This window comes from Emydura macquarii, unplaced genomic scaffold (genome assembly GCF_026122565.2).
Source record: "Emydura macquarii macquarii isolate MOO-44397 ecotype Brisbane River unplaced genomic scaffold, CSIRO-AGI_Emac_v2 contig_2924, whole genome shotgun sequence".
Lineage (NCBI taxonomy): Eukaryota > Metazoa > Chordata > Testudines > Chelidae > Emydura > Emydura macquarii.
The window spans coordinates 3,090,842-3,108,635 of NW_027133061.1; the positions used below are offsets into that span (position 1 = coordinate 3,090,842).

Sequence of the window (17,794 nt, forward strand, 5' to 3'; positions counted from 1 at the left end):
AAGTGGAGGGGAGCTGTCCAGAGGAGATGTGGCCCCACCTTGTTTGGCCAGCTGCCTCAGAGGCATAAAGAGGTAAAGGTGAGGGCGGCTGCTGGTCTCTGCAATCTCCTTCCATTGTTTGTGCTTGGTGATTAAATCTGCCTGGCAGATTGTGTCCCATGCACAGGGCCTGCAGCTGGGAAAGGATCAAGGCCAGTGCCACGTCCCGCCTGCTGCGCTCCGTGCTGACGCAGCCCGTTCTGCCGGTTTGGAGCCCAGACGGTTCCCTGCACGTCACTGTGGCTAGTGGCGCGCTTGGCAGAGTGTGGGAGAACTGGATTCAGCTGAGCAGTCTTTCTTTTGACACCCTGAACGAGGCCGAATCTCAGCCCGTGCTCTGACTTGCAGAGCGAAGCATGTGTCTGGCCAGAGCATGGCTCTAAACTCCTGCTTCTTTGTTACCTCCAAAGAACCCGTGCTCACAAGTTTAGCCAGGGCTTGGCATTATTTTCTTAGGCAGCTGCCGTTATAGTGTAAAGAACAAGGGAAAACTGGCATTTGGGATTTGCAGCACCCTCAAAACAGCAGCAATGCCATAAACAGAGTGCTCCAAACCTCTGGGCTGAAATAGCAGACTCCCAAGACCAGTCAAGTCCCAGCAGGTCAGTTCTGCCCTTCCAAAATAGATCAGAAGAGGGCCATGCGGTTTACTCTAGATGGATCTTTTGGATAAGATTTTTAAGACCCCATCATCCTGTCTGCTCTGCATTAGCTTTAAAGCTTCCCGTCAGCAGAGGGGTTTGTCTAGGAGATCTTGGCCCAAATTTCCCACCTGCCCCTGCTGTGTCTGTTAGTTGCTCCCCTCCACTCAAGAGTTAGCTGCATTTCCCTGGTGCTGTATGTGTTCTATATGAAGGGCTGGTGAAAGGTGACAATCCGTAACTGCAGTGATTAAAAACCTGAAAGGGGGAACACTGAAGACTGAAATCCGCAGCTGCAGCACGACTAAGGTTTGCATGGCAAGCTTCCTGTGCCGATGTGCTGCAGCCCTGCCCAGAAGGACAGCGATGGGAGGTAAGAGAGAGGTGCCTTCATGACGCTATGGGGTTGGGCACATTCAAAATTTGTAGCTAGTTCGGTCTCTGTGCCAACTCAGTCTCTGGGCTCTTTGCTGAGCCAGCCTCTAAGGGGCTATTCAGGGCGAAGCGTAGTGATGGTTTCTCTGACACTGACCCCTCTCCATCAACTAGTTTCAGCCAAGCCGCTGGCCAGTAATCTGACAGTAACACCTTTCAATTAAACCTAGATTCAAACGGGGCAACTGGAGGGAAAGACTCTCTGTCTCATTACCAGTCCCCCTGCTCCCCTCAGCTACAGAAGAGTGCAATCCTTTTCCTCTTCTCATCAGCCTCTCATCAGTGTAGGCGGCGGGGAGGGGGAAGAAAACCAATTCATATGAAGTGTGACCTTGGAATCAGATCCGCTCATGTCCAACGTCAATCACTGGCATGGCACTATGCCCTGTCAGCACGTATCATGAGCCAGCTGCTCTCTGCCATTAGGCAGGGTTTTATTCTCTGCACAAGCTGTGGTTTTAGGCAAGATGACCGCATCTGGGCTTCAGCCCCTTGGCCTTGTCACCTGAGGCCAGTTCATTCTCGAAGAGGTGCTTGAAACAGCTGTGAAGTTTTCAAAGCAATAGACAAAGCCCCAGAATTTCTTCTGTTCAGAGGACTGCAGGACCATTTCTGGCCCCTACCATGGTGGTCCTGCTGTGATTCTGTCTTGCGGCTTGTCTGTTCTAAATCAGGTGATTGCTGTCTCATTGAGGGAGTTGCACAGTCTGGACAAAGTCCCTGCATGGATTTCACCTTGATTTCAGTCATGAGGGCGTGTAAGTCATGGTGGAATTTAGCCCTTGTGGCTTGGGCAATGATGGGTGACTCAAGGTTTGGATTAACGCCCGGCCATTTGGCTGATGATATGAAGGATCCAAACCTCTTGGTTCGGAGCCAGTAATTGTCCAAGGAAGCTCTTTCCTATGTGATTCATAGGAACTGGGCAGCGCAGAAGGGTGGGGAAAAGTTGTTTTTAAATAATGAGCCAATGGGATGTTTCCAAGGTTTGGGGCCCGAGTTCAAGTGTTGGCCGAAGAGCTGGGTTAGTTCTTAAATAATACACATCTGCTCCTGCAAGCGTCCAGAGAGCTACTCTAGGCTGGCAAATCCCTGTGCTCATGCAGAGCCATCGGGAGGCATGTGGCCTCAGAGCTTTGTCTGCAGGGAGCAGCTGGGCGTAGCTGTGATTGCATAGAGGCCACTTGCTCCCTGCTCTTGGACTCTTTCACCGGCGCTTGGCTTGTGACTGAGATTGTCTCCAGATGCCCTCATGCCATCTTAAAGGTGAAGATTTGGGGAGGGGAGGGTGGGCTGGGCTGGTAGGATACTGTCCGTGAGACTGAATTAACCCCCCTTCAAACCAGCTGAGCTTCTGCTTTGCCCACAGCACGGGGGTGCTCACTGGAAGCAGAGTGCGCAAAGCACTCTGCTTGACGTCTTGCCAGGGCACGACGCTTTCCTGCTGCCGGATGCCAAGTCTGTACATGCCGTCATGTCAGGATAGCTGTGCCAAACTCCGAGGCCACCGACCGCCATGGAGCGACTGGCGGCTGGAGCAGTGATGGGTGCGTGTGACGGAGGCAGGGCTGCCTTCGCTGAGCTAGCCCTCCTCCAAAAATGAAGATCTTGATGTGGTCCTGGGCCAAGCATTCCCGCAGCTCAGTGAAATCAATGAGAGCTGCCAGTACTCAGCACCCCCAGAGTAAAGATGTGCGGGAAAACATTAACCCTGGAAAGGCAGGCAATTCCCTGATGACTGACTGCTTAAGAGGGACGTTGTCTATATGGCCCCAATCTCCAAAGGGTGTAAATTAAGGCCAGCGGCAGGTAAGATTGTGGAACGAGGAATGGAAACTGGTTGCCGCCTTGGACTGGCGCTTTTTAAAAAAGGCTTGTAAAGTCCAAAGCGGAAAATAGACTTGTTTTCCTTGTCGAGACACGACTTACGCTCTGCCTAGGCTGTGTGGGGCTCTTTTCCCAATCCCCCCTGCTGGGCTTGGGGGCTGCTAATGTGAATTATTGAAGATGAATGCTCAGTGGAGCAAGGGAAAAGACGAGGCAGGAATTAGACCGAATGGCCGTTTCCATGGAGACCCAGGAGGGGGGGACGCTATCCTTCAAGGAACATCAAAGCCTTCTGCTTTTAAGGAATACTACTGCATGGCTCAGCCACCCTGTTAGTGAGCCCTGGGCTAAGTGGGATGCAGAGATGGCAGGGTCAGAGTCCCACTAGTACCCTGGAGTGGAGACCACCAAATGTTTACAGCTGTCTGGTCCGATTAGCCTCACGGTGCTTTAAAATCCTACATCTGACCTACACCAGAGTCTAGGCTCACAATGAGAGAGGGAACGTGCTTGGGAATAAGCGAGTGTGGTTGGCGTGCGGGTGGGTATGTGGCCAGGGGAAGAGCGTGTGTGCGTGACCGAGCGAGTGCAGGTACTTGGGGGTGGTGGGCACATGCATGCAAGGCTCCATGACAGGGGTGCTAATGGGCCCCTCCGTGGCCATCTCAGCAGAGAGGTCAAGCTGTCAATGGGCTATGGACACAGCTCTCCTCAGTCTCCTGGTCGGGATTGAGACACGCTGATCAGATCACACTGCCAGTCTCACCTGGCTGTCACCTGTTCTGCAGATTCACAAAGGATTGGGGTCTCCAGGGCTATGGAGCCATCACTTTAAATTCACACCCACACACACAAAAATGTGGGTCTTCTCTGAAAAGTGATGTTGTAAAACTGGCCCCTTTGTACTCTCCAGCTGCTCCCCATGGGTTTCTGAGTCACCTCTGCCACTGGGACCTGCCTGAAAAAGCGCTTCCTCCCACCGGCTCTGCGACAGCCCATGTGGCTCTGGGCAAGCAAGCTGGGGTCCATTCTGCCTCGCACGTCCTCAGCAGAATCCTCTGCTACATTCTGACTGAAGGATCTTTATTACTGCTGATGAGGTGAGAGGCAGGAAGAAGCCCGGCTGCTAATTCGAACCCCCCGTTTTCAATCTGAAGAGGTGCTTGGTCAGCTAGAAAAACATCTTTGGGCTTGTGACCTGAACTGCTTTGAGAAAACATCGAGGAGGAAGAAAGGGGGAACCCTCTCCGCCCAGGTCACTTTGCAGGCTAGAATGATGTTTGAGGTGCGACTGTGTCCGTTCAGTGGGAGTTTTTAAAAATCCCAAAAGACAATTCATGGAAGGCTGTTATGCCCTGATTTGTCACTCAGAGGCCCCCTACTGAGCTCTTCCGGTCTGCTAAGCAAATGTGGATGTAGGCGCTTTTTAAAATGTGGATTTTAACCCAATAGAGTAGAATGCCTCCCAGGGAGCCATTCTAATTTGTGTGCTGTGCAAACCCATTTTAGTCCATAGATTACTGACCTGGTAATAATAATACTTAGTATGTTGCCTTTCTGGAGTACTTTGCAAGCATGAACAACTTTAATCCTAACCATCTCTACTACCAATCTGGGAAATGTTACCTTCTCCGTCTTACACAGGGGGGAGAACTGAGACGGAGGGCGGTGAAGTGATTTGGCCCAGGTCACAGACCAAGTCATTGGTAGAGCCAAGAACAGCACTTCAGAATCCTGGCTTCTGCTCCTCATCTCAGACCCATTCCCTGACTGCCACCATCATCTCTATTCAATTTTTGTTTAAAAAAAAACAAACAACAAAACACCCCAGTAACATTTACCTGGGAGAACCTGGATGTCAAGCTTCAGGCCTTATGGAATTTATACACCGCACGTGTAATCTCCCACAATGACAATGGGTTTGTAATTGAAAAGCCGCTATAGTCTTAAAGTGATATTGATCAGACTCGGCGTGAATCTGAGAGCCAGCAGGAGATGTGACAAAAAACTTTGCCCTCCCTGGCCTGCTCCTTTCCCTTTCCTGCCCTCTCAGCAACAAACAGATGCACGTTTAAGGCTCGCTTAAGTTTTAATAACTAAGGCCAGGATCCTGGAAGCTGCTCTGTGCTGGCAAACCCCTGCTTCATGCACAACCCCATGGCCTCAGAGATTTGTCTGCACGCAGCAGCAGGGAATATTGGAGCCTACAGCCTTCAAGCCCATTGAAGTCACTGCTTTTCAAATGAGTATTGTTGGAAGGTCCTGAAATGTTTGATTAATCTTTTCCTTGTTGTTATTCATTCCTGAGCCCCAGTGTGGGCTGGACCGTGATGGGACACTGAAGCACCAGCATATGGTAAGAAAGTTTGTTTTCAGGGTATCCCTGGTTCCTGCAGATTCCAGAAATCTAATGAGACTGATGTCTTAGAGATTTCTAGCCCAATTTTGCTGACACGAGGTTTTGGATCACCTGAAGAATAGGGTGTTGATCTGAACCCAAACTAGGAACCTTCCTGAGGATCCCCCAACACTTTTAATGAGGTGGGGATTGGAGAATGGAGTCCCAAATGATTTAGGGCTTCCCCACTTGACAGGCTGCCTCTCTCCTTGTGTGATCCAACTGCTATTGTGATTGGTGGCCGGAGGTGAGGTCTCCTTGGTTTAAACTGGAAAGAGGCTGCTGCCAGAGTTACCTCTGTGAAGGGAACTCTCTCCTTGCCCCAGTCCATCTGATCCTGGGCTTGTTAACCTCCTGGATGTGCTACAAGGCTCCGATTTGCTCCCAAGCATTTGATAAGGCTAGGCAGGCAGGTTGAAATCTGTGCCAAACTCTGTGAAGGCTGACTGGGGGCAAGGGGTGTGGGAGAGAAATAGCGACATCCTTTATTGTGATTACATTTAAAATGTGTAAGGGCTTGTCGACACACAGAAATTGACTGGAATAGCTATTGCAGAATGTGCTTAGTTAGACCAAGGAATGAATAGAGATTGAACTGCCTTCTCTCCACTAGCAATGGGGTTTCCAAGGTGTAGGTGACACCCACTGGTGAGATGGTGTATAGGTAACTTGCCCAGCATGTTGTACTTGTTCCAGAGGACTTCAGTGGCTGGGTGTGGGGGTGAATTGAGTTTAAATAGCTTTGGAGTCCATTGTATTATAAATGCAAAGTTTATGTAATATTGTGGGATTGGAACTTCTCTAGGGGGAGATATGGCCAATGTAAACCCTGAGCAGCGTTATGAGTTTTAAAGGCCGATATGAAACAAAATGCAAGACAAGGATGAACTTTGGGGGCAAACAGAGTTAAGAGTGTTTCCCAGGAAATTTCTAGAGGAAGGTGTATGCAAATGTACCCTCTCCTGCTATGCAAGAACTCAGCCTTTTGAAGCTTTCTCATAAAGGTTTTATTTAAACAGACACATTTTGGGCTTTCTCTTCAACCTCTGTGGCCCTGCTTATGTGCAACACAAGGCTTTCCCAGGATCCCACCCCCGACTTGATTCTGGGCACATGTGCAATTCACAAGGTCCTGGGAAAATAAATGGAGGTCTTCCCTGAAAACATGGTAACTGCCTAATCCAGTAGCCCCACACCAAGTGCCAACAACATCCCCTTTCCTCACACTGAGGTACTGGGATGGTTACTATAGCCCAATGTTGATGATTTTCTTGTGAGTAGCAATATTTGGTATTTTTCTTAAAGCCCCAGCTCCTGCAGTCATGTGATGAGGTGAGAATCTCAGCTTTCATCTGAATAAAAGTAAGTTTCTAGGCCTTGCAATTGAGAATAAAAGCTTGAAGACGTGATCAGAGCGCACTGTAAAGGCTCAACAGCCAGAAGGCAAATAAAGAGAACCCCAAAGTTATTATTAAAACAAAACAAACAAAAACCACCATCATGATTTTTTTTAGCCAATCTTATGCTTTTGGGGGCCTGGTTCATGATTTCTGAATGCCTGGAGCCATCAGGTGAGGTGACAATATCTCTGCTGCTTGCCTCCAGAAACAAAAATTATGGGGTCTGCGGTTCCTGTTCCTCAAATGGGAAGGGGGCTGGGCTGTTGTTCGGCATAGCGTTGTTATGGGTTGCGACCCCTGCCCTGCCCCCTCGGTGTTCCACTGCCCCAGCCTCCTCCAGCTCCTCGCCCAAACCTTGGGTCCCACAACAACCCCTCTAATGCTTCTCCCTGCCCTGAGCCCCCACAACTCTCCCAGCCCCCCAACAGCTCGCTAACACCTCCCAGGCCCTGCCCCCCTCAGCCTGCTGGCCCCCCAACACCTCCCCCTGCCCTGATCCCCCTAACACCTCCCAGGCCCTGCCCCCCTCAGCCTGCTGGCCCCCCAACACCTCCCCCTGCCCTGATCCCCCTAACACCTCCCAGACCCTGCCCCCCCAACCTGCTGGCCCCCCAACACCTCCCCCTGCCCTGATCCCCCTAACACCTCCCAGGCCCTGCCCCCTCACAACCTCCTGCCCTGGTCCCCCAATATCCCTCTGCCCCCCAACACCTCCCCGGGGTCCCAGCACTCCCCCTGCCTACCAGTGTGGGGGGGGACTGGAACGGTTACCATGGTTTCCCAGGCAGGACGGGAGGGGGGGGTGGCGCTGAGTTCCGGTTCCGGGTCAGCGGCTGGCGAGGCCGCGGGGCGCTGAGGCGGGGTGAGTACTGTGAGTGCCTCGCAGGGCCGGGGGGCGGCGGGCGACCGACCAGGGCGCGGCTGGGCTGCTGCTGGCGGCAGAGGCCGCTCGGGATCCCCGGGCTCGCGTGGATGGCCGGCCGGCTAGGATCGGCCCGCGGGGTAGGGAGACGGTAGGCAGCGCCCGGCCGGGGGCGGAACCCCTGGCCCCGGGGGGGGAGTGGGAGGACGGCACCCCCCAGTTCTGGGGAAGGGGGGCAGCGGAGTAGGGCGACGGGACCCCCCCAACCCTGGGGCAGGGCGGCAGAGGCTAGGTAGGGGGACTGCACGTACACCCCCCCCCCCCAGCCGGGGGCAGAGGGATCCCGCCGTGCAAGGCCGTGGCTGCGATGCCTTGCGCGGTCCTTGGCACTGGATGCACGGGGTATCCCGGCGGCTCTTTCCTCAAACGCCTCCTTGCTGCTGAGAGCTGCTGCTCGAACTCAGCCCCGCTCCCGCATCGGCTTTACAAATCAGATTTTGTTTTAAAGAGGGTCTCCAAAGGGATAGCAAATCACACCGCGATCCGCGCAGGACAGGACAAGCCAGGCCCGGCCGCAGGAAAGCTGGGCCCCTCTGGTAGCAGAGTGCTGCTGGTGTGCGGCAGTTTGCTGTTAAGAGGGGCAAAAGCGTTCTGGTTAAAAGGAAAGTACCTTTATTTCTATCCTAATCAATTGCTCTGCACCATACTCATTCATTGGAAGAAATGGCTGCTTAGAAATCTGTTACTTATGCTTAAGTTTTTGGGCTTCTTTCCCCCTTAGGTCTCAGCATCCACTTCAGTGACTTCCACAAAGATCAGGTGATCTGAGCAGGAGCCAAAAACACCTTAGAAAACCTTTTAGCTCTGTGATTTAAGCTTCTTCAGGAACAGCCAGAATGACACATCACCTGAAATTTATAGCCAGAACGGTGATGGTTCAGAATGGGAATGTGGATACTGCTTACAGGACACTAAACAGGTAAATGTTAACGGCTGTCGGACTCCACTCCAGAAGTGGCTGCATTTTACTGTGAAGGGTGGAGTGAGTCCTCTCTGGGCCCATGCTATTTGTTTGTGGCAAATATTGTTATGTGTGTCTCTGGCTGGTTACTTGCATTCAGAGAAGTTGTGATTTGTATTTTTTTTTTGCATACTATTAGAGCAAAGATACACTTGAGCAAATCACATTATCAATCCCTGCTAGGGGAAGGAAGATTTCTAAGAGGTAGTAATAGTTTTAATCATATGTGGGCTAGTGGTTAGTACAGTGGCTTGGGGGTCAGGAGCCTGGATTCTATTCTTGCTTCTGTCATTGAGTGACTGTGTGACCGAAGGGGGTGGGGACACCTGAGAACACAGAAAAATCAGAGAAGCAATTTAACAAGCTCTGGTAAGTTTGCATTTTCTGTTCCCTGACTTAAAACTGTAGTGAATAGAATCCTAGGTGGCTTTAAAGGGCTCTGATCCAGTTAGTCTGGATATAGAGGAGCTGTTCTGTCATGTCTTTATTGTGCTGTGAGAGCAGACTCTGAAAGAAGGTGACTAGTCCTGGGCATGGCAGACCTCCCAAGCAGAGGGAAGAACTCATTAACCCTGATGGGAAATAACTGAGTTTCAATTAAATGGAGTTCAGCAAATTTGGGTTCATCATCTAAGTGAAATGCACAACACAAGCACAGTCTTTATTTAACATTTTCATTTTGTCCCATAAAAATGCATGTCCCAACACTGCATTAATTAAAATCACTAAATTTAAATTTGTATTACTTTGCATTTCAAGGGGAAAAGGTAACATTTAGCATAGATTAAAGCCAGTAATCCTGTGAAAGGATGACTATTTCACACTGATCATGTGAGAGGGGACATAAAAAACATGCATGTATTTAAAGGGTGTAAATAGCAATGAGGGGAAGGATTTGTTTAGAGCAGCACAAAAGGATTCTAACTAGAAAATAGGGATGACAATTTAAAGAAAAGGAAAACATGGGCTGCATACTGGGAAGTATTTACTAATATCGAGATTTTGGACTGTGACATTCTATAGGATTTGAGTGAAGCTCGGTCATTTAAAACTAGAGGGGACAATCCACTAAAAACTGGACTGGAGGGAGTAATCCTGCACTGGATTGTACTAGATCAGTATTTCTCAATGACTGGTCCAAGGACTGGTGCCAATCCCTGAGATCTCCCTGAGTCAGTTTAGAAAGGCAGTAAGCCGGCCCCTGATATCAAAAAGATTGAGAAACACTGTACTAGATGACCCACTAAGCCTTTTCCACATCATATGAAAGAAGGATGATTTTGTGGAATAGAAGTGTGGTTTCATTTTCCCAACCTGCTGCTGATATATCACCTGGATAAACCTGTCCTGTCCAACCTTGGTAAAGTCACTTCTCTCTGTACCTCAGCTTCCCCCCGGGAAAATGAGGATAATGCCCACCTTGTAGATGTGTTGGGAAGCTTTGAGATCCTAAAATGGAAAGCATCAGAGAAGGATAAAGCAGGTTGTGAGGTTATTATGGTGAGCTGTCAGCACCCATGCATTCCAGGGCTCTGGCTGTCAACCCAACTCATTCAGTGCTGGGTGGCCGGAGAACAGCAGCTGCTGGTCAGGTGCCCAGCTCTGAAGGCAGTGCTACCCCCAGCAGCAGCACAGAAGTAAGAGTGGCATGGCATGGGGAGGGGATCGTCACTTTTGGGGGGAGTTCTTCATAGCCTGAAATATTTTTAAAGGGGATCCCAGCAAAAACGAGTCTGAGAAGCCCTGGCTTACAGCGTGGTCCAGCATTCTGTGTGCACCCCAAATTGCCACTGACTGAATGCAAGATCAGACCTTCAGTTTGCAGTATCTGTAGTAGAAACGAAGGTATCCACTGTATAGGGACAGTAAACTTCTTGCTGTGTTATTAACCCTTTACTTATTCTTCAGAAACAAACTAAAATGCTTAAGTGTTTTATCTCACTTGATCATTGGGCAGTGTTTGCTTATTGGACTGTGACACTTGCTTTCTTATTCCGAGCGATACTCTGAAAGGGCATATGTCTTACCATGAGGTCTAGCATACATATGCTAGGATGCCATTGTTTGGGACACTGGAAGGCATTAAGGATAATGCTCATCAGATCTGGATGAGGTCTTAGTTCAGTGGCACATTAACATTCATCTTTTCTTTGATCAAAACTGTCTTGGGGAAAGAAATATTAATTTATGCCGAGCCTTTTCATTTCAAGATAAATTGTCAAGCCTCATGGCTGGACCATGTTTAGAATTTAATGTCTTTTTCACTTCCTTTCCCTTATTCTTCTCTGACCACCATTTGATTCTTCCAGGTTAATGTGAGTTCATTGGACAGTACTCGACAGTGTGGGTATTTAGATCTCCATCCATAAGAGAGGAGGCATAGCATGTGTGTGATTTAGAGCATAAGTTGCTAGGAAATTTTTCTGTGTTTGTGCATTACTAAGTATATTGTCAGAGCTCAATAAATAATGGGCCTAAGTATAGGAGGCAGCATTCTGTGACCAATTTCTAGCTTTGACAAGGACTCCCTTTCTAGTTGTGAGTCAAGATCTGTGTTTCTCCATCTGCAAAATGTGAATACTCTACTTCCCTTCTGTAGATTAACCAAAGTCTGCAAATGTAACATGCTGCATAATAATAACAACACTTTGTCCTTCTCTAGCACTTTCCATCTGAGGAGCTAACATTAACTAAGCCCTACAGTTACTTGCCCCACGAGATAGGTGGTTTATCCCCATTTTACAGATGGGGAAACAGAGGCCGGGGGCGGTGAAGTGACTTGCCTAAGATGTGTTAGTTTGAGTCTGTGGCAGAGTTGAGAAGAGTATGATGATCTGACAACCAGTGCTCTGCTCTTACCACTACACCACTCTGCCTCTGGGGATTCCAATGAGTCCATCTTTGTGTACTTGAGGGTCCTCTTTGCAGGCATATGGATATATACACTACGCACTAGAATAATGGGACCAGATCTCTTGTTATCATGGGCACTTTTCCACTATGGCTCAGTGTATGAATCAGACGTAGTGACGCTTGTCTAAATTACTAACGTCCCATAAGCCCAGCACATATATTTTAACATAGTTTTGCTTTGGGATTCTACTTGCTTTACTAGCATGCGTGTTTGTATCTTCATTCAAATATCCACTAATCTGTGGTAATTGACTGAATTGTTTTATGCTGTGTGTCAATGTTACATTGACTCTTCAGTCCTGTGATTATACTGACCTCTACTGGCTTCATTATTAAAATCCAGAAGGGCACTATGTTTTCCTTTGTCAGCTCTCAGTCTCAATGTCACATTGATTCAGACACTGAATTAGCTTCTATTAAGTACTTCAATCTCCTGGACTAGTGTTTGAGGGCTGGTGTTACTACAAAAATTGTGATTCTTTGCACGTTGTTACATGTGTGTTTGTGAGGTATTAGGGTCCTCTGATTGTGTTGTTCCCTTCTTGTCTGATAATGAGATTATCTTTGGAAAAGATTGGACTTTGGACTTGGGGTTTTGTTTAGCATAAAACCTCTTTTTTGTTGTGTAAAGCAAGTAATTAATTTACTGAGGAGTGGTTTTGAGATCAGTTCTGCATTTTCATAAAGACATTTAGAAAAAACAGCTGCTTTTATTTCAAAGGCCTTCATTCTCCCTTGCTATGCACTGCTCTGCAGTATGCTGTGTATCCGTTGGTCAGCCCCCTTGACCCCAGAGCTGGCTGCCTTTCAGTGGTGCTCATAGGTGCTGGAACTAGGAGTCCTGGGGTGCACCCCCTGGCTTGAAGTGGTTTCCATCATATACAGGGTTTACAGTTTGGTTCAATGGCTCTCAACACCCCCACTATACAAATTGTTCCAGCATCCCTGGTGGTGCTGTACACATGTAGTTTGTGATGTGCTTTCATATCCTTTTGATTTGAAAGGTGCTGTAAAAATGTACAAGGTTATTAATTATAGGGTTATCTTCCTAAATATTAAAACATTTTGTTTAAGCCTCCCCCATAGTCCTGATTTTCTATCTAGCTCCCACTCCCAGGTGATGTGAAACTGAGAACTTTGCTGAAGTGTGGAGCTGGATTACCCTAGTCAAATAAGTGTTGTTTACGAATATGGTATGGCTCTGGAAAGCCACTTACTTCTGTATCTAAAGGATCCCTTTATATAACAAGCTTTGCAAAGCTATGCCCTGTATTTCAAACAGGATATACATGGTGCCCTATAGGCTGGCTCCATGCTGCACTGGGCTTCTTTGCTGTGTTATTGCATCATGGTGCATGCCAGGTCATAACTGGGTTGGAGCTGGCTGACCATGGCTAGAGGGGACCTAATTACCAGCTGCAGTTGGCAGATTCAGCACATAACACTGTGATTAGTTCATTTAAAAAACACATTTGCAGGTCAGCTTCTGGCTCTGAGATTCTTGACTGCATCCCTTTTAAACAGCAATACACACAATGTGTCTGGCTTTATGTTTCTTCTCTTGTTCCTGCGACAAGCAGATTTGCAGATCATAGCTGTTGGTTTAAATATAGATTGGACTGCAATTCCACCAGGAGTGTTTGCTCAGAACCGTACAAAGGGCAGCACGTTTTTAAAATGCCTGTGCAGCTGGTGAGCTGAACATGTGTATCTCTTAGCCCTTGCCTGTGCGACTGTAACTAAGTGCACGATGTTACATAACAAGTGCTTGATGCAGAAACACTTGCTGCCTTCAGATTGGGTGCTCTTTTATGAGGAGGAGGGGAACCAGAAACAACTGAGTTGTATCTTATTGGATGCTGGGCACCTGTGGGTGGGTTTTTGAGTCCATTCAAGACTATTTATCTTACACACGTTATCTGGTGACATACAGGCTGCGTGCGCTGCCATGTGAATGCTTATGCTCTAAAAGGGCTTCCATTCAAATCTGTTTGAATTTTGTTACAGGGAAACTGTCAGATCAAAAAATATATGTTCTTTTAAAGAGCAGAGTTCTTTATTTGTGATGTTAGCCATACTGTAGACTTCGTTATCTCAAGAGTAATGATGTTTTAAAATCTAACTTATCTGTTGCTGTTTTTTACTGTTGGGTTTTTTTTATCTGGCACTTCATTTTGTTTGGGTGATGAAAACAAACCAATCAATTTCACGTTTTCTGGTCAGTTTCATTTTCTGATTCCATGCCCTGTCAGAGCTGCTGTAGTGTTTAAGTTCCCAACACCAAAAGGAAATTTTAAAATCTCAACAAAAAACAGTTTTCATTATTTTTTTTAAATAATGTAATTGAAACCCTGTTAATAGGTTTGTAAAACCTTTTCATTATACAACTTAAATCGCAGACCTAAAGTACTGTAATTGACAATGTCCCTTTAAAATCCCTTACAGCGCTATATTACTGGGCAGGTCAGGCATCACTACAGCAGGTTGCTAAATCTGTATAAGCTCTAACTGAATTAGCCCTTGAAGTGCTTTTTGTTGTTGTCTTTGTATGGAGTGATAAGACATTCACAAGTAGACACATCAAGTACTTTATATGAAAGGGCAGCTAACCAGCAGTTTTCTCCATGTAGCAGTGAAATTCCCCTATTGTGCATTCTGATTTTCTTCAATCCTGAAGGATACAGAGCAACAATAAATGATCAAGCAGGTGGAGGGATCAGTTTAAGAGGAAAGATTAAGGCCCTGTCTGTGCTATAAAAATAGCCGTGTATAAACATGGCTTTAGGTGAACAATGTTAGAACATGATTTATTCTTGCCCATGTAGATGAGACTATGTTGTAATATGCATGTTGGGAAACTATGATTAAACTCTGATTAAATACTGAGTCTAAACATGGTTCCTTTACATGTCTTTTTCTATCCACACAAGCGAGAAAACAAATTTAGTGTTTGTAGTATAGGGGAGTCTTAAGTATAGTTTGGCTAAAAGGAGAATAGGGTGTAAGTTGAAAGATGAACTAACCAGGAAGGAGAGGATTTAAGTAAGGTGGAATAACTAGAGGTAATGGTTTGAAATTAAGAAAGGGAAAATCCTTGCTGAATGTCAAGGAAAACTTCCCAGTGTGATGTCTATTACGCTATGGATTCATCTCCTGTGGTAAGTGGTAGAAGCCTGCTTGCTTAGCATGTTTTAAAACCAGATTTCACAGACTACAAGTGGTTGGGCCTCAGTGTACAGATGGGCTGGGTGGCTTAGTAGGTTATTCTCTTACTTCTCTTATTCTGTGACTGCTCTGACGGGAGGAAGGATGGTTTTGCACAGAAGTGGGAGCTAGAAGGTCTGGCGAGTCACTTCCCCGATTCCTTTCTGCTTCCGTTTCACTCATCTGTAAAATTCCTCTCAATGTCAAGTGTATGCAGGATAAAGCAAAGGAAGCAACTATTCCTGACCTTGCTTTGGAAAAGCTGCAGAGTCTGATGTGACAAGATCGAAGCCTGTCTTTGACTGACAGCTGTGGCAGATAAATTCCTCTAGTGCCTGAAGGAGGAGATACGAACTTCCTATGCTACAGTTATTGTTAGTGTGCTAAGCCACAGGCAAAATGGATCTCTGGCAATTTTATATGAATTGAACTCTTATGCAGCATCTGTATTTACACAGTTTAACAGCTGGACTGGCTGAGATACAAGGGTCTTGTTAAAGATTATCCAGTGAAGTCAGTAACTCAGCCTTTCCATCAAAGCCTTTTCAGCAACCACTGGATCACCCTGCTCCTCATCTGAGGCTCTTAAATGTGCCTGTAGTCTGACATGGCATACCAGAAAGCCCACTACAGTCCTGTGCTTAGGAGATTTCCTCTGACCAGCAGGCAAGGCATGAATGCATGAAACAACTCTTTATAACGGATAGCTTGGCAGCAGGAATGCTGTTGAGACCATTTCCGCGAATAACATAGCACAGGAATGCCGCTGAAACAGACTTCCTCCATTCAGTGACATGTATGTAAACAGCCTTATTGAGAAGGCCTTTCTCTTACAAAATGTGTCACGTTGTGGATAAAAGGTTCCTCATCTCTATGATGATACACTGGGAGGCCTGATCCAAAGCCCCTTGAAGTCAAGGGGAGTCTTTCTATTGCCTGTAGTGATGTCTGGATCAGATTCCATTTCCAGGTGGCCTTCTCTAATCTCTCTGCAGCACTGCCCTCTGCCGAATAGCACATGTATGGCACTGTCGAATAGCAACGGAGGAAGCTGCCACAATTCCACTAATCCACAGCTATCAGATAGTTTAATAACAAAGTTTTAAAGGGCTTTATTTTCCTTCTTATAGTTTCAATGTGCCAAGGGGCACAAGATAGGACACAGAGCCCAAAATGAGCCCCAGGAAATAATGATTAATACAGGACACTTGAAAATTACATAGGGCCCATTTCTCTAACTGAAATCACCATGTTTTCTGACTTGACATTTTTGATGTTAATAATTTATAGAAATAAACAGTGTAGAGAACACCAGGTTTGCAGACAAATTTGAATCTGCAAACTGGGATATTTGTAATGAGAGGTTGTTGGGAGGGTTTATCATCTCTGCTGCTTAATAAAGTCTATTATGCAGAAGTCACCTGTCGGTGCCATTCATTGGGAGGGAGTGTGGATTGATGGTTAGAGCAGGGGACTGAGAGACAGGATTTCTAGATTCTATTTCCCTGTTTTCATGTGTGGGTAATTGACTTCACTGTGCCTTAGACTTAATGAATGAATGAATATTTGTAAAGCTCTTGTGCTCAAATGTAAGGCCCTAGAAAAATGCAAAATATGACACCTGATTAATCTCTTTAGAATTCTGACGGTGGATGGGATCATTGAGGAAGCCAAACGGCGCCGGTACTATGAGAAACCATGTCGCAAGAGGCAACGGGAGGCCTACGAGATGTGCCGGCGGATTTATAACACAGAGATGGCCAGGAAGATTTCATTTCTAACAAGGAAGAATCGACAGGACCCCTGGCTGGGCTGCTAGATCCAAAGAATTACAGTAACAGGGGAAACAGCCCAGTGACTTCTGTAAAAAGCCACTGTCAGATTTGATCGCCTCATCACTAGTCTCAGCTGAGAGGCCAATGACCGAATGGGCCATGGAGATTGAGCTCCCCTCTCCACCAGAGCACGATTGAAGGACATCATACCATAGCATCTCTCTGCTTCTGAGCAGTTGCCATGTTGTCTATCTGTTAATAAAGTATCCATTTTAGTATGGTGTCCTGTTGTACTTGGGTGAACACAAACATAAGAAAACCATATTAATTCAGATTTTAGAATTAGGTTTCCCTTTATGAACAATTCCTTTAAATAGTGCTTTTGCTGCTCATTATAATTTCCTACTTCACAGTGCTTGTGAAAAATAGGGAAAACCTGAGTTAGGTTTGATTTATTCCAGGATAAAGATGATGCTGGCAAGTATTTTCACTCACCCTTCCCTTTATTTTACTCTCCATTGATTGAAAGCAAAGGATGTGGATTATGGAATTCATATACATCATCTGCAGATGATTTTTTTAAGACTGTAGATAGAGGTTCAGAGCCTTATTCTCATTTACATTATAGTCCCTTTATGCAGCTCTAACTTTGTAAAGGGGCCTTAGAGCGAGTGTAAACATATCTGCACCCACTTCAATGCCTCTTTATATTGCTAAAATAAGAGTAAAAAATAAAAACAAATCCTCAGAGTCCTGGGAGAGTAAAGCTGCTTCTGTTGTGTTTTACATTTTTTTTTTTTTTTAATGGAGTTTCCATTTAATTTTCTCCAGTTTTTTTAAGGTTCCTCTTAAGCAATCATGTCGGGAAATGTTGACGTTAAGGTTGCAGATGCAGTTCTCACACCCTCCTTTGGCCACTTCAGTAAATACTTTCCTGAATATGATCACGCCTGTTTCTCGCATAATCATACTTTTTCTGACAGTCTTACACATATGTAGTATCTTGTAACATAGTTTACTATGTGTTTTGTTATATAAAAATACACAATAGTCGGTCAATAGTTGGGTTCCCCCCAGTGGAAAAATTTAGTGCTCGGTAAAAAAAAGGCTTGTTTCGAAGAACCTGTCTCAGAGGTCCTCACACTCTTTCAGTGTGGAAAGCATTTAGTGTATTTTTAGATCCCTTTTAATATGATTCGGCAGCTAGAAATCAAGAGCCCCTCCGTGCTTCATGGGTAATGCACGAGCTGCTGGGCCCCGAGCAATTTATTTTAAACAA

The 17,794-nt window shown here is 46.4% G+C and overlaps 1 protein-coding gene across 3 annotated transcripts; it reads left to right on the forward strand.

Moving 5' to 3' along the window:
* Positions 1–5,279: 5,279 nt before the first annotated feature.
* Positions 5,280–16,790, forward strand: MRPS21 (mitochondrial ribosomal protein S21). Of its 3 annotated transcripts, none has more exons than XM_067569602.1 (3): positions 5,280–5,298; positions 8,384–8,581; positions 16,379–16,790. In XM_067569602.1, the coding sequence occupies exons 2-3, from the start codon at positions 8,499–8,501 to the stop codon at positions 16,557–16,559; spliced, it is 264 nt and encodes an 87-aa protein (XP_067425703.1). In that variant the 5' UTR covers positions 5,280–5,298; positions 8,384–8,498; the 3' UTR covers positions 16,560–16,790. The 3 variants fall into 3 exon arrangements, with proteins under 3 accessions (XP_067425703.1, XP_067425702.1, XP_067425700.1); XM_067569601.1 differs by lacking the exon at positions 5,280–5,298 and adding an exon at positions 7,537–7,602; XM_067569599.1 differs by lacking the exon at positions 5,280–5,298 and adding an exon at positions 7,678–7,753.
* The last annotated feature ends 1,004 nt before the right edge of the window (positions 16,791–17,794 follow it).

Coding starts and splice junctions, on each gene's coding strand:
- MRPS21 (XM_067569602.1), top strand. CDS start 8,499: ATGACACATCACCTGAAATTTATAGCCAGAACGGTGATGGTTCAGAAT. Junction 8,582..16,378: donor GCTTACAGGACACTAAACAG/GTAAATGTTAAC, acceptor TAATCTCTTTAG/AATTCTGACGGTGGATGGGA.